We start from the raw sequence: 17150 nt of genomic DNA on the forward strand, positions 1-17150 counted from the left end.
TCAATGCAATGCCTATCAAACTACCAATGGCATTTATCACAGAACTAGAATAAAAAATTTCACAATTTGTATGGAAACACAAAACACCCCGAATAGCCAAAGCAATCTTCAAAAAGAAAAATGGAGATGGAGGAATCAAGTGCCTGAACTTCAGACTATACTACAAAGCTACAGTAATCAAGACAATATGGTACTGGCACAAAAACAGAAATATAGATCAATGGAACAAGATAGAAAGCCCAGAGATAAACCCACACACGTATGGTCACCTTATTTTTGATAAAGAAGGTAAGAATACACAATGGAGAAAAGACAGGCTCTTCAATAAGTGGTGCTGGGAAAACTGGACAGCTACATGTAAAAGAATGAAATTAGAACACTTCCTAACACCGTACACAAAAATAAAGTCAAAATGGCTTAAAGACCTAAATGTGAGGCCAGGCACTATAAAACTCTTAGAGGAAGACATAGGCAGAATACTCTATGACATAAATCATAGCAAGATCCTTTTTGACCTACCTCCTAGAGAAATGGAAATAAAAACAAAAGTAAACAAATGGGACTTAATGAAACATAAAAGCTTTTGCATAGCAAAGGAAACCATAAAGATGAAAAGACAACACTCAAAATGTGAGAAAAAATTTGCAAATGAATCAACTGACAAATGATTAATCTCCAAAATATACAAGCAGCTCATGTAGCTCAATATCAAAAAAACAAACAACCCAATCCAATGGCAGGAATCTAAATAGACATCTCTGCAAAGAAGATATACAGATGGCCAACAAACATGTGAAAGGATTCTCAACATCACTAATCATTAGAGAAATGTAAGTCAAAACTACAGTGAGGTATCACCTCACACCAGTCAGAATGGCCATCATCAAAAAGTCTACAAAGAATAAATGCCGGAGAAGGTGTGGAGAAAAGGGAACCCTTGCACTCTTGGTGGGAATGTAAACTGATACAGCCACTATGGAGAACAGTATGGAAGTTCCTTAAAAAACTAAAAATAGAATTACCATATGACCCAGCAATCCCACTACTGGGCATATCCCCTGAGAAAACCATAATTCACAAAGAGTCATGTACCACAATGTTCATTGCAGCACTATTTACAATAGCCAGGACATGGAAGCAACCTAAGTGTCCACCAACAGATGAATGGATAAAGAAGATGTAGCACATATATACAATGGAATATTACTCAGCCATAAAAAGAAATGAAACTGAGTTATTAGTAGTGAGGTGGATGGACCTAGAGTCTGTCATACAGAGTGAAGTAAGTCAGAAGGAGAAAAACAAATACCGCATGCTAACACATATATACGGAATCAAAAAAAAAGAAAGAAAGGTTCTGATGAACCTAGGGGCAGGACAGGAATAAATATACAGATGTAGAGAATGAACTTGAGGACACAGGGAAGGGGAAGGGTAAGCTGGGACAAAGTGAGAGAGTGGCATGGACATATATACTACCAAATGTAGAATAGATAGCTAGTGGGAAGCAGCTGCATAGCACAGGGAGATCAGCTTGGTGTTTTGTGACCACCTAGAGGGGTGGGATAGGGAGGGTGGGAAAGAGACACAAGACAGAGGGGATATGGGGATATATGTATACATGTAGCTGATTCACTTTGTTATACAGCAGAAGCTAACACAAAAATGTAAAGCAATTATACTCCAATAAAGATGGTTTAAAAAAAAAACTCTTAACAAATTAGGTATAAAAGGAATGTACATCAACATAATAAAGGCCATGTATGACAAGCCCAACGCTAACATCATACTCAATGGTGAAAAGCTGAAAGCTTTTCCTGTAAGATTAGGAACAAAACAAGGATGCCCAGTCTTGCCATTTTTTAAATTCAATATAGTGGTGGAAGTCTTAGAGCAATTAGGCAAGAACAAGAATAAAAGGCATTCAAATTAGAAAGGAAAAAGTAAAAATGTCACTATTTGCAGATGACGTAATATTATATATAGAAAACTCTAAAGCATCCATAAAAACTGTTAGAACTAGTAAAAAAATTCAGTAAAGTTGCAGTATACAAAATCAGCATATATAAGTCAGTTGTATTTCTATACACTAAGCATGATATATCAGAAAGAGAAATTAAGAAAATAATCGCACTTACAATAGCATAAATAAAATACCTAGGAATAAATTTAATCAAGGATAGGAAATATCTGTACACTGAAAACTATAAAATACTGATGAAAGAAATTGAAGATACAAATAAATGGAAAGATATCTCATGTACATGGATTGAAAAAATTAATATTGTGAAAATATCCATACTACCCAAAGCAATCTAGATTCAATCAAATCCTATTAAAATTCCAATGACGTTTTCCACAGAAATAGAAAAAAATTCTAAAATTCTTATGAACCACAAAGACCACAACTAGCCAAAGTAATCTTGAGCAAGAAGAACAAAGTTGAAGGCATCACACTTCCTGGTTTCAAAATATTCTACAAAAAAAGCTATAGTAATAAAAACAGCATGATACTGGCATAAAATCAGACATATAGACAAATGAAACAGAATAGAGAGCCCAGAAAGAAATCTACTCACTTATGGTCAACAGATTTTCAACAAAGGTGTCAAGAACTTACAAGGGGGAAAGGACAGACTTTGCAATAAGTGCTGTGAGAAAACTAGTTTTCTACATGCAGAAGATTGAAATTGGACCCTTGTCTCACTCCATATGTAGTTAGAAACTTAAATATAAGACCTGAAACTATAAAACTATTAGAAGAAAACGCAGGGGAAAAGCTTCTTGACATTCGTCTGGGCAATGTGTTTTTTTTTTTTTGTATATGACCTCAAAACTGCAGGAAACAATAATAGACAAACGGGATAGCATCAAATTTAAAAGCTTCTTCACAACCAAGGAAACAACAGAGTGAAGAAACAACGTATGGATTGTGAGAAAATATTTGCAAACCATACATTTGTTAAGGGGTTAATATCCAAAATATGTAAAGAACTCAAACAACTCAATACCAAGAAGACAAATAACTTGATTAAAAAATGGGCAACAGACCTAGATAGACACTTCTCAAAGGAAGACACACAAATGACCAAGAGATATATGAAAAGATGCTCAACATCTCGAATCATCAGAAAACGCAATTCAAAACTACAGTGAGATATCACCTCACTTCTGTTAGGATGTCTAGTATCAAAAAGACAAGAGATAGCAAATGCTGGCAAGGATGTAAAGAAAAGGGAATCCCTGTATACTGTCGGTGGAAATGTAAATTGGTACAATCATTATGGAAAACAGTATAGAGACTGCACAAAAAATTAAAACAAGAACTGCCATATGACCCAGCGATCTCGCTTCTGGGTATATAACCAAAGGAAATGAAATCATGATCTTGAAGAGATATCTGTATTCCTATGTTCATTGCAGCATTATTCACACTAGCCAAGATATAGAAAAAACCCAAGTGTCCATTGATGGGTGAATGGATAAAGAAGATATGGTATATAAATACAATGGCATATTATTCAGCTCTGAGAAAGAAGGAAATCCTGCCTTTTGTGAAAACATGTATAAACCTGGAGGACATTATGCTAAGCGAAATAAGCCAGACAGAGAAAAGCAAATACTGTATAATCTCACTTATACATGGAATGTAAAAAAATAAAAAATGTTGAACTCAGAAGCAGAGAGTCAAATGGTGGTTGCCAGGGTCTAGCAGGGAGGGGAAGAGGTGGGGGAAGTGGGAAGATGTTGGTCAAAGGGTACAAAGTTGCAGTTACGTTGGATGAATAAGTCTAGACATTAATGTACAGGCATGATGACTAAACTTAATAATACTGTATTGAACACTGGAAATACGCTAAGAGAGTAGATTTTAGGCGAACTCATCTCACACAAAAATGGTAACTAGGTAAGGAGATGACATGTTAATTAACTTGACTGTAGTAATCATTTCACCATGTATTTGTACATCAAATCATCCTGTTGTACAGCTTAACTATATATGGTTTTTATTTTATTTTTTCTAATTTAATTTCTGTTGGAGTATAGTTGATTTACAATGTTGTATTAGTTTCAGGTGTACGGCAAAGTGAATCAGTTATACATATACATATATCCACTGTTTTTTAGATTCTTTTCCCATATAGGCCATAACAGAGTATTGAGTAGAGTTCCCTGTGCTATACAGTAGGTCTTTATTAGTCATCTATTTTATATATAGTAGTGTGTATATGTCAATCCCAATCTCCCAATTTATCCCTCCCTCCCTTGTCCTCTGGTAACCATAAGTTTGTTTTCTACATCTGTAACTCTATTTCTGTTTTGTAGATAAGTTCATTTGCACCCTTTTTTTTAGCTTCCATATATACGGAAGCTGTTTAATATATTTTCCAGACTAAATCTTAGTTAACATACAGATAGCATTTTGATATTTAGATATTATAAAGGAATTTTTTAAAACCTAAGTTTAAGAATGGAAGGTTTTAATGTCTAAACCGTCATAATGAAGTATAACTGGGAACTCATAACACTGAAGAAATGTTATATGATGCTAACTCTAAGCATCACAACGGGATCCAAAAGCTGTAAGTGCAGGAGTCTAAGAATGATTTATATTTATCTTGTTACTAACCACAAACTACAGGACCGAATAACTAATGTAATGCATTGAACAAAGACATTTTATGGTTTTACGAAGATTAAGATTTGGACCCCATCCAGCCACACTGTTGTAATATGTTTCTTTAACAATGTCTATATAAAACTTTTGTTTGTAGGCATGACAGGCAAACTACAACTCACTGGAGTTTCAAATAGTAGCTGCATAAATATTTGTTGCATGAATGTAAGTCCTAAGTAGGTAGGTAGGTAGGTAGATATAATTGAAACAATTTCTAGTATTTTAGGTCTGTTTATATTTTCTTGATTTCTTCATTCCAATTTATGTTGTTCATTACAGTGAATTTATGTTTCATCTTTTTCTGCTAGTGAAGTAACTTTTAACATCTTAAAGACAAGTGCTTTTGAAAATGCATTATTGGCACTGCTTTTCCTCCTAATGCCTTCTATTTATGTTTCATATCAGAGCTTGCAAATTATTTTTTGTGCTTTGATTTTAACAACTCTATTGTTAAAAGTAAGCAATATATTGTAAGTTCCATTTTATAGATAAGGAGACAGATTCAGAAATATTAAGTGAGACAAATTTTCATTAGAACCAAAATCTTCTGATTCTCAGAAAAGTTTTTTCCTAATAACAATCTAGGTCAGCATTTCGGTAAATTCAATTGTGGTGATGCTTCTATTGGGTCAGCCAAATGTTTGTTCGGGTTTTTGTAACATCTTACGGAAAAACCTGAATGAACTTTTTTGGCCAACCCAATATATATGCATGTAAGATTTTCTAGGTAGCCATAAGAGAGCATAATTTGGATGAAAACCAGTTAGATTTTTATATACAATAGTTTTATGTGTAATTAGAAAGCAGCAAATATATTTATGCAGGCCTTTTCTTAAACCAGGAATAAAATGTCTTTAACCACTTCTATTTCTTTTTATTTTAAATTAATTAATTAATTTCTGTATTTATTTTTGGCTGCGTTGGGTCTTCGTTGCTGTTCGCGGGCTTCCTCTAGGTGCGGTGAGCAGGGGCTACTCTTCGTTGTGGTGCATGGGCTTCTCATTGTGGTGGCTTCTCTTTGTTGCAGAGCATGGGCTCTAGGCACGCGGGCTGCAGTAGTTGTGGCTCATGGGCTCTAGAGCACAGGCTCAGTAGTTGTGGCGCATGGGCTTAGTTGCTCCGCGGCATATGGGATTTTCCCGGACCAGGGCTTGAACCCGTGTCCCCTGAATTGGCAGGCGGATTCTTAACCACATACCTCGTCTTCTCCACCAGCCGCCCGTCCTCACAGAAGTCGTCTGTGGCTTTGCCCCGGAGGCCGTGTACTGTGTAATCCTTGGTGAGGTGAGCGTTGTACATGTCGGTGAGGAGCCTTCGTCCACGTCCCACGCCGAGCACAAGCACCCCAGGCGCCTGGGCATCCAGTCGGTGCCCCATGCCAATCTTCAGGCTGGTGAATGCTGGTCCACGTACCAGCGGATGGTCGATGAGGGTGGGCACACTGGTGGCTGTGAGGGTCAGCTCCTTCTCTTCACTGCCTTCCACGGGGCCCAGTAGGAAGCGAGCACGATGTTCAGAGGCAAGACGCTTCCCAGCACTGAGACCTTTCAAAAGCTGCAGCTCCACAGTATCGCGCAGATACTTCCACTTTAGCCCCGGGGCTTGTAGGCGGTGAAGAGCCTATGCAGCCACGCCAGGCTGGCTAACCCCATGCCTGAAGCCCGCGACCCGGGCTCGCGGAAGAGCTGAACCCGCAACCACTTCTATTTCTTTAAAAATTAAAATTCACTTATTTACTATATTGAGCTCCTCCTGCCTCTGTGCTAGACAGCATGCTACAATATACACACACAACAACGAGCACGCACACACACAGACACACCAATGTATCATAAAGTTTCCCTGCTCTCTTACTTCAGAAGCTGGTCTGTTACCACATCAGAAACCACATCAGAAAGAGGCAGATGGGTGGGTGCTGAACTGAGCATCAAAGGAACCTGATTAAGAAAGTGGTACCGCCAGGCTTCCCTGGTGGCGCAGTGGTTGAGAGTCCGCCTGCCGATGTAGGGGACGCGGGTTCGTGCCCCGGTCCGGGAAGATCCCACATGCCGCAGAGCGGCTAGGCCCGTGAGCCATGGCCGCTAAGCCTGCACGTCCGGAGCCTGTGCTCTGCAACGGGAGAGGCCACAACAGTGAGAGGCCCGCCTACCGCCAAAAAAAAAAGGTACTGGAAAAGGAGATCTAATATCATAAGTCAGTCTGCTCTCCTGGCGTGGTATAATTTCTGCTCAGGGAAACAGTCAACAACAGCAGACAATTCAGGTTGAAGTGACAGGTGTGCAGGAGAGCAGAGAGATAGAGAATCAGCTGTAGGCAATATTCATGTGATTCCCTGCAGGCATTCACTGGAGGACTAAACGAGATTATATATGTAATGGGATTTGGGAAGGATATGGCCTAGTTTTAAATAACAACGAGTTTTTAAAAAAATTTAAATCCCATATGAGGAATTGTTTAACTTCTGTGCTGTGGGCGTCTTTCTCCCTGAATCCACACCCACTAATTCTTTTACATATATTTTTCTTCTCAAAGTTAAAGAGTTATTTTTATAAAAAAGCTAAAAATCATTTGCTCACAATTGAAGAAAGCTACTCCAAAGGCTTGAGTTCCATAAACAAGGTATTTCTCTCTCTTTTTTTTCCCCCCTTTTGCGGTACGCGGGCCTCTCACCGCTGCGGCCTCTCCCGTTGCGGAGCACAGGCTCCGGACGCGCAGGCCCAGCGGCCATGGCTCACGGGCCCAGCCGCTCCGCGGCACTTGGGAGCCTCCTGGACCAGGGCAGAAAGCCGCGTCCCCTGCATCGGCAGGCGGACTCTCAACCACTGCACCACCAGGGAAGCCCCAAGGTATGTCTCTTTATCTGGTGGCAGCAACTTGATTTCTAGGCATAAATTCTCATATAATGGTAACACAATATACAAAAGTTTTACTGTTATGGCATTGATTGTTGGGATATTGTTTAAAATTCTAACTACATGAGAATTCTGCTTAATGAGATCCTGTGAGAGATATTTTAATCCCCAGTGCTAGGAAAAGATGTACTTGAACTAATCAACCAGAATATTTAAATCTCATAGACACGGAATTTTTTTTTAATGGCCATCAACACACCTTTAATATACAACTCTCACAAAACAGATAGCACTAAAGTACAGTATAGACTGATCTGGGCTAGGTGGTGGACCCGGCTTCTCTGGTAGTAATAATGTAAGTGGAATGGAGACTTCCGGGCACTATTTAACATTTTGCAGCTCATCTGCACCATTCATGGACACTGAATTTTGAATTCATCATATCTAGTTCTAGGAAATCAAGGAATTCTGTGGCTAAACTCCAGCATTTGAGTAAGAACCTAAGATTTCCAGTAATTAACTTCACCCTTGCCCTCATCTTACTATCCTACTTTTTCTTGCCCTGATTTTTTCTATTCATTTTCTATTCCATTGTATGCATTATTTCTGCAAAGTGTCAATTATTTTTAATGATATTGTATGTGTGTGTGTGCATATATACAAAATTAAATTCCATTGCAAATCTGTGGGATAATAATTATGTTCATTTTATAATAAGGAAACTGAAGTCCGGACTTGCTGTATGTTTCATATGAACTAACTAGTTTCTAGAGAGCAATACATTCTTATTTCAGCAACAGTAAATGTTTAACAGAAATAGCCTCAACTTAGTTCTTCAGTGTGAGAAACTCCTTCAGGAAAGATGAGAACACTAAACAGACTATTGGTGGTAAACTATTTGCCCTCCATTCCATCCCCACCTCCCACCTCTCCAATCATGCAGCCCTGAAACTGCTGCTCTCTCATTGACACAAACTACTCTTCTCCAAGCATTGCCTCCACCTGACTTATTGCAGCTCTGATGCTCCCTAGCAGCCCAGCAGAGCCGTGGGTTTGGTTCTTCCAAACCTTATAAACTTTACTCTCTAGAGGCCAGATTCGAAGTCTTTCTGCTCCTCATTATATCTCCCAGATCATTACTGTATCCACCCACTGTCTCACAGAAACCCTACTCCTTTGAGGCTTATGCCATTTGCCCTCTATGACCAGCTCACTTTCTTTGTCAATGTCATCTATCACTGGACCACTCTCCGTTGTTCATCAAACGCTGTGGCACCAGACTCACAGTCCTCTCTCTGTTCCAATTCCTGCCATCACTGTAGATGGCTTCAATATCCACAGTGTTCTTTCAGTACTCTGGTTCTTCATTTCCTTACCCCCCTCATCTCGATGGCCTTTTCTACTCCACCTCAGCCACCTCTTCCCATGGTCACACTGGATTTTTTAACCAACAAAATCACTGATATTCCAAATCAATGGCTTAGATGTTGAGCAACCACAGCGCTATCTCTCACCTTTCTGGCTTGCTTTTGCAACTATTCCCACCTTGGTAATCCCCTGACCTCTTTGGCCTCTCCAATAAAGGACCAATCCCCATATCTATATCTTTCCCTCTAGGTTTAATTTTCTTCCTATTCAGTTTATTTTCCATGGTCGATAATTTTAAGAACACTTTTGTCAATGCCACAAACTCTTGTTGCTCTGTCTTATCTCTTCTCTCTGGCCAAAACCCTGCCAGTGTAATCCAACTCTACTTTTTCCGTATATTTATATGTACAACAGAACAACTATGGGAAAAATTCACAAGACAGCACATGTCAGTACCACCAGAACTTTATGATCACCAGCTTCAACTGGGCTCTCAGCATGGCCCTGAAATCCTAGTGTGTTTTCCTAGGCAACTTGCTTTCTTGTTTGCTTAACTATTTCACATTTCTCAGTCTCCTAAATGCCTGTTATCCCATCTACCCTTTCAGCTCAGGTAATATCAAAACTATCACCTCCCTGTTACCTCCCAACCCTCACCTCTCCCTCAGCATTCTTACCTGATGCATCGGAAGAGAGTCCTCTTTTCTCATCTTGGCCAGTTTTCTGTGCCCAAGAATCCTTCTCTTGCCTTTCAACAATCTTACAGAATGGATTCCCCCTCTTCACCTGTGTCTCCAACCGCTACTCTTAATGAGGATTTCTCATCAACATTTCAATTGGATCTACTCAGCTTAAAAGAAAATACCCTTTCCTCAACTACATGGCACATTTTCAGTATCATTAACAGTATTACTATCAGTACAATCTATAAAACTTTTTGAGGTACAGCCTCATCAACTTTCCTTTTCCTGTGCGCTAGCATCGAATTGCATGTAAAATAGTTTCAAGGTTACCTAGCACCCTACTGCCAGCAGGCAGCTCTGTGTCAAAAAGGGAAAAAGGAAACAAAACTACGAATTGTGGGAGTATAAGCTAAGATTTGGACCCAGGTTCCTGTCATTACTACTTATTCTAGTTGTATCTTAATAGTTACCACCTGAAAGCTTTCTGTCATTTCTACTTATTTTGTTTATACCTCAGTAGTTACCACCTGAAAGCTGTTTACTATCCAGTGAAGAAGAGGATATCCATGAAGGAACAAACAACTAAAACACTAAAATAAGTCAACAGTTCTTTCAAGGAGATTTCAAATGCGCCCCAGATCTATAAGGAGATGTTGGCTTGGGCTTGAAAAAAATTTTTTGTATTTTTTTTAAAATTTAATTTTATTTATTTATTAATATAGTCAAAAATGTAAGAGGGGAAGAAAATGGCAAGTACATTAAAAGAACTACTGTTTTACCTTGATTTTCTGGAACTAGGGCAGAAAGAAAGGCTTTGAATATTACTCACATGTCCAGCAAATATTGACATATATTATAAAATTAATATCTGTGCACACCAACCATCCCAACAAATAGAACATTATCCAGCTCTTGAAGGATATGTGAACAAATTTCCTTTTTCCCAGTCGTAATGTTGTTCTGATTTTCATGTTTATAATTTTTGTCATTTCCTTTCTTTTTTTGCTTGTTTTTTAAATTTTTGAATTTTATTTATTTTTTTATACAGCAGGTTCTTATTAGTCATCAGTTTTATACACATCAGTGTATAATATCAATCCCAATGGCCCAATTCAGCATACCACCATACCCACCCCACATGGCTTTTCCCCCTTGCTGTCCATACATTTGTTCTCTACATCTGTGTCTCAATTTCTGCCCTGCAAACCGGTTCATCTGTACCATTTCTCTAGGTTCCACATACATGTGTTAATATACGATATTTGTTTTTCTCTTTCTGACTTACTTCACTCTGTATGACAGTCTCTAGATCCATCCACATCTCAACAAATGACCCAATTTTGTTCCTTTTTGTGACTGAGTAATATTCCATTGTATATATGTACCACACTTTTATCCATTTGTCTGTCGATAGGCATTTAGGTTGCTTCCATGACCTGGCTACTGTAAATAGTGCTGCAGTGAACATTGGGGTGCATGTGTCTTTTTGAATTACAGTTTTCTCTGGGTATATGCCCAGTAGTGGGATTGCTGGATCATATGGTAATTCTATTTTTAGTTTTTTAAGAAACCTCCATACTGTTCTCCATAGTGGCTCTATCAATTTACATTCCCACCAACAGTGCAAGAAGGTTTCCTTTTCTCCACACCCTCTCCAGCATTTGTTGTTTGTAGATTTTCTGATGAGGCCCATTCTAACTGGTGTGAGGTGATACCTCATTGTAGTTTTGATTTGCATTTCTCTAATAATTAGTGATGTTGAGCAGCTTTTCATGTGCTTCTTGGCCATCTGTATGTCTTCTTTGGAGAAATGCCTATTTAGGTCTTCTGCCCATTTTTGCATTGGGTTGTTTGTTTCTTTAATATTGAGCTGCTTGAGCTGTTTATATATTTTGGAGATTAATCCTTTGTCTGTTGATTCATTTGCAAATGTTTTCTCCCATTCTGAGGGTTGTCTTTTCGACTTGTTTATTGTTTCCTTTGCTGTACAAAAGCTTTCAAGTTTCAGTAGGTCCCATTTGTTTATTTTTGTTTTTATTTCCATTACTCTAGGAGGTGGGTCAAAAAAGATCTTGCTGTGATTTATGTCAAAGCGTGTTATTCCTATGGTTTCCTCTAAGAGTTTTATAGTGTCCGGTCTCAAATTTAGGTCTCGAATCATTTTGAGTTTATTTTTGTGTATGGTGTTAGGGCGTGTTCTAATTTCATTCATTTACATGTAGCTGTCCAATTTTCCCAGCACCACTTATTAAAGAGACTGTCTTTTCTCCATTGTATATCCCTGCCTCCTTTGTCATAGATTAGTTGACCATAGGGGCGTGGGTTTATCTCTGGGCTTTCTATCTTGTTCCACTGATCTATGTTTCTGTTTTTGTGCCAGTACCATATTGTCTTGATTACTGTAGCTTTGTAGTATAGTGTGAAGTCAGGGAGTCTGATTCTTCTAGCTCCGTTTTTTCCCCCTCAAGTCTGCTTTGGCTATTCGGGCTCTTTTGTGTCTCCATACAAATTATAAGAAATTTTGTTCTAGTTCTATAAAAAATGTCATTGGTAATTTGATAGGGATTGAATTGAATCTGTAGATTGCTTTGGGTAGTATAGTCATTTTCACAATATTGATTCTTCCAATCCAAGAACATGGTATATCTCTCCATCTGTTTGTATCATCTTTAATTTCTTTCATCAGTGGTTTATACTTTTCTGCATACAGGTCTTTTGTCTCCCTAGGTAGGTTTATTCCTAGGTATTTTATTCTTTTTGTTGCAATGGTAAATGAGAGTGTTTCCTTAACTTCTCTTTCAGATTTTTCATCATTAGTGTATGGGAATGCAAGAGACTTCTGTGCATTAACTTTGTATCCTGCAACTTTACCAAATTCATTGATTAGCTCTAGTAGTTTTCTGGTGGCATTTTTAGGATTCTTTATGTATAGTATCAGGTCATCTGCAAACAGTGACAGGTTTACTTCTTCTTTTCCAATTTGTATTCCTTTTATTTCTTTTTCTTCTGTGATTGCCGTGGCTACGACTTCCAAAACTATGTTGAATAATAGTGGCGAGAGTGGACCTCCTTGTCTTGTTCCTGATCTTAGAGGAAATGCTTTCAGTTTCTCACCATTGAGAATGATGTTTGCTGTGGGTTTGTCTACATGGCCTTTATTATGTTGAGGTAGGTTCCCTCTATGCCCACTTTCTGGAGAGTTTTTATCATAAATGGGTGTTGAATTTTGTCAAAAACTTTTTCTGCATCTACTGAGATGATCATATGGTGTTTATTCTTCAATTTGTTAATATGGTGTATCACATTGGTTGATTCGCATATATTGAAGAATCCTTGCATCCCTGGGATAAATCCCACTTGATCATGGTGTATGATCCTTTTAATGTGTTGTTGGATTCTGTTTGCTAGTATTTTGTTGAGGATTTTTGCATCTATTCTTATTAGTGATATTGGTCTGTAATTTTCTTTTTTTGTAGTACCTTTGTCTGGTTTCGGTATCAGGGTGATGGTGGCCTCATAGAATGAGTTTGAGAGTGTTCCTTCCTCTGCAATTTTTTGGAAGAGTTTGAGAAGGATGGGTGTTAGCTATTCTCTAAATGTTTGGTAGAATTCACCTGTGAAGCCATCTGGTCCTGGACTTTGTTTGTTGGAAGATTTTTAATCACAGTTTCAATTTCATTACTTGTGATTGGTCTGTTCATATTTTCTCTATCTTCCTGGTTCAGTCTTGGAAGTTTATACCTTTCTAAGAATTTGTCCGTGTCTTCCAGGTTGTCCATTTTATTGGCATAGAGTTGCTTGTAGTAGTCTCTTAGGATGCTTTGTATTTCTGCAGTGTCTGTTGTAACTTCTCCTTTTTCATTTCTAATTTTATTGATTTGAGTCCTCTCCCTCTTTTTCATGATAAGTCTGCGTAATGGTTTATCAATTTTGTTTATCTTCTCAAAGAACCAGCTTTTAGTTTTATTGATCTTTGCTATTGTTTTCTTGGTTTCTATTTCATTCATTTCTGCTCTGATCTTTATGATTTCTTTCCTTCTGCTAACTTTGGGTTTTGTTTGTTCTTCTTTCTTTAGTTCTTTTAGGTATACGGTTAGATTGTTTATTTGAGATTTTTCTTATTTCTTGAGGTAGGCATGTATAGCTATAAACTTCTCTCTTAGAACTGCTTTTGCTGCATCCCATAGGTTTTGGATTGTCGTGTTTTCATTGTCATTTGTCTCTAGGTATTTTTTGATTTCCTCTTTGATTTCTTCAGTGATCTCTTGGTTATTTAGTAATGTATTGTTTAGCCTCCCTGTGTTTGGGGTTTTTACGTTTTTTTCCCTGTAATTCATTTCTAATCTCATGGCATTGTGGTCAGAAAAGATGCTTGATATGATGTAAATTTTCCTAAATTTACTGAGGCTTGATTTGTAACCCAAGATGTGATCTATCCTGGAGAATGTTCCATGTGCACTTGAGAAGAAAGTGTAATCTGCTGTTTTATGATGGAATGTCCTATAAACATCAATTAAATCTATCTGGTCTATTGTGTCATTTAAAGCTTCTGTTTCCTTATTTATTTTCATTTTGGATGATCTGTCCATTGGTGTCAGTGAGGTGTTAAAGCCCCCCACTATGATTGTGTTACTGTCGATTTCCTCTTTTATAGCTGTTAGCAGTTGCCTTATGTATTGAGGTGCTCCTATGTTGGGTGCATATATATTTATAATTGTTATATCTTCTTCTTGGATTGATCCATTGATCATTATGTACTGTCCTTCCTTGTCTCTTGTAACATTTAGAATTTTAAAGTCTCTTTTATTTGCTATGAGTATAGCTACTCCAGCTCTCTTTTGTTTTCCATCTGCATGGAATATCTTTTTCCATCCCCTCACTTTCAGTCTGTATGTGTCCCTAGGTCTGAAGTAAGTCTCTTGTAGACAGCATATATATATGGGTCGTATTTTTGTATCCATTCAGCAAGCCTGTGTCTTTTTGCTGGAGCATTTAATCCATTCACATTTAAGGTGATTATGGATAAGTATGTTCCTTTGACCATTTTCTTAATTGTTTTGGGTTTGTTTTTGTAGGTTTTTCTTCTCTTGTGTTTCCCACTTAGAGAAGTTCCTTTAGCATTTGTTGTACAGCTGGTTTGGTGGTGCTGAATTCTCTTAGTTTTTGCTTGTCTGTAGAGCTTTTGATTTCTCCATGGAATCTGAATGAGATCCTTGCTGGGTAGAGTAATTTTGGTTGTAGTTTCTTCCCTTTCATCACTTTAAGTATATCATGCCACTCCCTTCTGGCTTGTAGAGTTTCTGCTGAAAAATCAGCTGTTAACATTATGGGAGTTCCCTTGTATGTTATTTGTCATTTTTCCCTTGCTGCTTTCAATAATTTTTCTTTGTCTTTAATTTTTGCCAATTTGATTACTCTGTGTCTCGGCATGTTTCTCCTTGGGTTTATCCTGTATGGGATTCGCTGCACTTCCTGGACCTGGGTGGCTATTTCCTTTCCCATGTTAAGGAAGTTTTCATGTGTAATCTCTTCAAATATTTTCTCGGGTGCTTTCTCTCTCTCTTCTCCTTCTGGGACCCCTATAATGCGAATATTGTTGCATTTAATGTTGTCCCAGAGATCTCTTAGGCTGTTTTCATTTCTTTTAATTCTTTTTTCTTTATTCTGTTCCACAGTAGTGAATTCCACCATTCTGTCTTCCAGGTCTCTTATCAGTTCTTCTGCCTCAGTTATTCTGCTATTGATTCCTTCTAGTGTATTTTTCATTTCAGTTATTGTATTGTTCATGTCTGTTTGTTTATTCTTTAATTCTTCTAGGTCTGTGTTAAACATTTCTTGCATCTTCTCCATCTCTGCCTCCATTCTTCTTCCGAGGTCCTGGATCATCTTCACTGTCATTATTCTGAATTCTTTTTCTGGAAGGTTGCCTATCTCCACTTCATTTAGTTGTTTTTCTGGGGTTTTATCTTGTTCCTTCATCTGGTATACAGCCCTCTGTCTTTTCATCTTGTCTATCTTTCTGTGAATGTGGTTATTTTCCACAGGCTGCAGGATTGTAGTTCTTGTTGCTTCTGCAGTCTGCCCTCTGGTGGATGAGGCTATCTAAGAGGCTTGTGTAAGTTTCCTGAAGGGAGGGACTGGTGGAGGGTAGTGCAGACTGTTGCTCTGGTGGGCAGAGCTCAGTAAAACTTTAGTTCACTTGACTGCTGGTGGGTGGGGCTGGGTTCCCTCCCTGTTGGTTGTTTGGCCTGAGGCAACCCAACACTGAAGCTTACGTGGGCTCTTTGGTGGGGCTAATGACAGACTCTTGGAAGGGTCACACCAAGGAGTACTTCCCAGAACTTCTGCTGCCAGTGTCCTTATCCCCACAGTGAGCCACAGCCACCCCCCACCTCTGCAGAAGACCCTCCAACACTAGCAGGTAGGTCTGGTTCAGTCTCCCCTGCGGTCACTTCTCCTTCCCCTGGGTCCTGATGTGCATACTACTTTGTGTGTGCCCTCCAAGAGTGGAGTCTCTCTTTCTCCCAGTCTTGTCGAAGTCCTGTAGTCAAATCCCACTAGGCTTCAAAGTCTGATTCTCTAGGAATTCCTCCTCCCATTTTCAGACCCCCAGGTCGGGAAGCCTGACGTGGGGCTCAGAACCTTCACTACAGTGGGTGGACTTCTTTGGTATAAGTGTTCTCCAGTCTCTGAGTCACCCACCCAGCAGTTATGGGATTTGATTTTACTGTTAGTGCGCCCCTCCTACCATCTCATTGTGGCTTCTCCTTTGTCTTTGGTTGTGGGGTATCTTTTTTGGTGATTTCCAGTGTCTTCCTGTCGATGATTGTCCAGCAGCTAGTTGTGATTCTGGTGTTCTCACAAGAGGGAGTGAGAGCACGTCCTTCTACTCTGCCATCTTGGTTCCTCTCCGTCATTTCCTTTCTTGTCACTATAGTTTTGCTGTCTATATATTACCCCTAAAAATATATTGTTTAGTTTTGGTGTAAATGTACCATACTATGTGCCTTTTTCTGTGACTTAATCATTAACATTTATATTTGTGAGGTTCACTCATTTTGAGATATGCGTTCCATTGTATAAATATACCACAATGTATTATTGAACCATCACATCTGATTCATAAAGAACTTAGACTAACTGAGTGCAACACAGGGAAAGAACAATGTAAAATGGATATTGGAAAAAGAAGTCACAAATTTTGACCATTGATCAATTGCAGAAATGGGGAGTTGTCCATATTTCATCTTGTCTTATATAAACGCTGTATGTATATATAACCAATTACATTTTTTCTTCCTTTCTTCCTTCCCTTGGTTGTTTTGTGTGGCATGGTTGGTAGTGGTTAACTCTACAAATTGGTCTATATGGGTACAGGGTATGTCAAAAAGTGCAAAGGGTATGCGATTTACCCTACTTGCAAGTTAACCTGACAGTTTCATGGTAGAAGACACAAGGCACTGGGTGAGAGATGAAGGACAGTTTATTACTCACATCAATAGCCATAGCCAGAAAATCAGCATTTTTGGTACTGGTCCCTGAACCTCAGTTTCTACAGGGCACCTCAAA

At 38.6% G+C, this 17150-nt stretch overlaps 1 protein-coding gene across 1 annotated transcript in view; it reads right to left on the bottom strand.

The window, feature by feature from the left end:
- LOC309960751 (pseudouridylate synthase TRUB2, mitochondrial-like) overlaps positions 1 to 9608 on the bottom strand; it is a gene marked incomplete at both ends in the record, with an annotated part of 30097 nt that extends 20489 nt beyond the window's left edge. Inside the window, 2 exons of the mRNA XM_082837681.1 lie at positions 5877 to 6298; positions 9576 to 9608. Coding sequence (XP_082693807.1) covers positions 5877 to 6298; positions 9576 to 9608 — 455 coding nt within the window. The remainder of the gene's footprint in view (positions 1 to 5876; positions 6299 to 9575) is intronic.
- Between the last annotated feature and the right edge of the window lie 7542 nt (positions 9609 to 17150).

The sequence above is a fragment of the Leucopleurus acutus genome (genome assembly GCF_964270905.1).
Source record: "Leucopleurus acutus genome assembly, chromosome: 4".
In the NCBI taxonomy this organism is placed as follows: domain Eukaryota; kingdom Metazoa; phylum Chordata; class Mammalia; order Artiodactyla; family Delphinidae; genus Leucopleurus; species Leucopleurus acutus.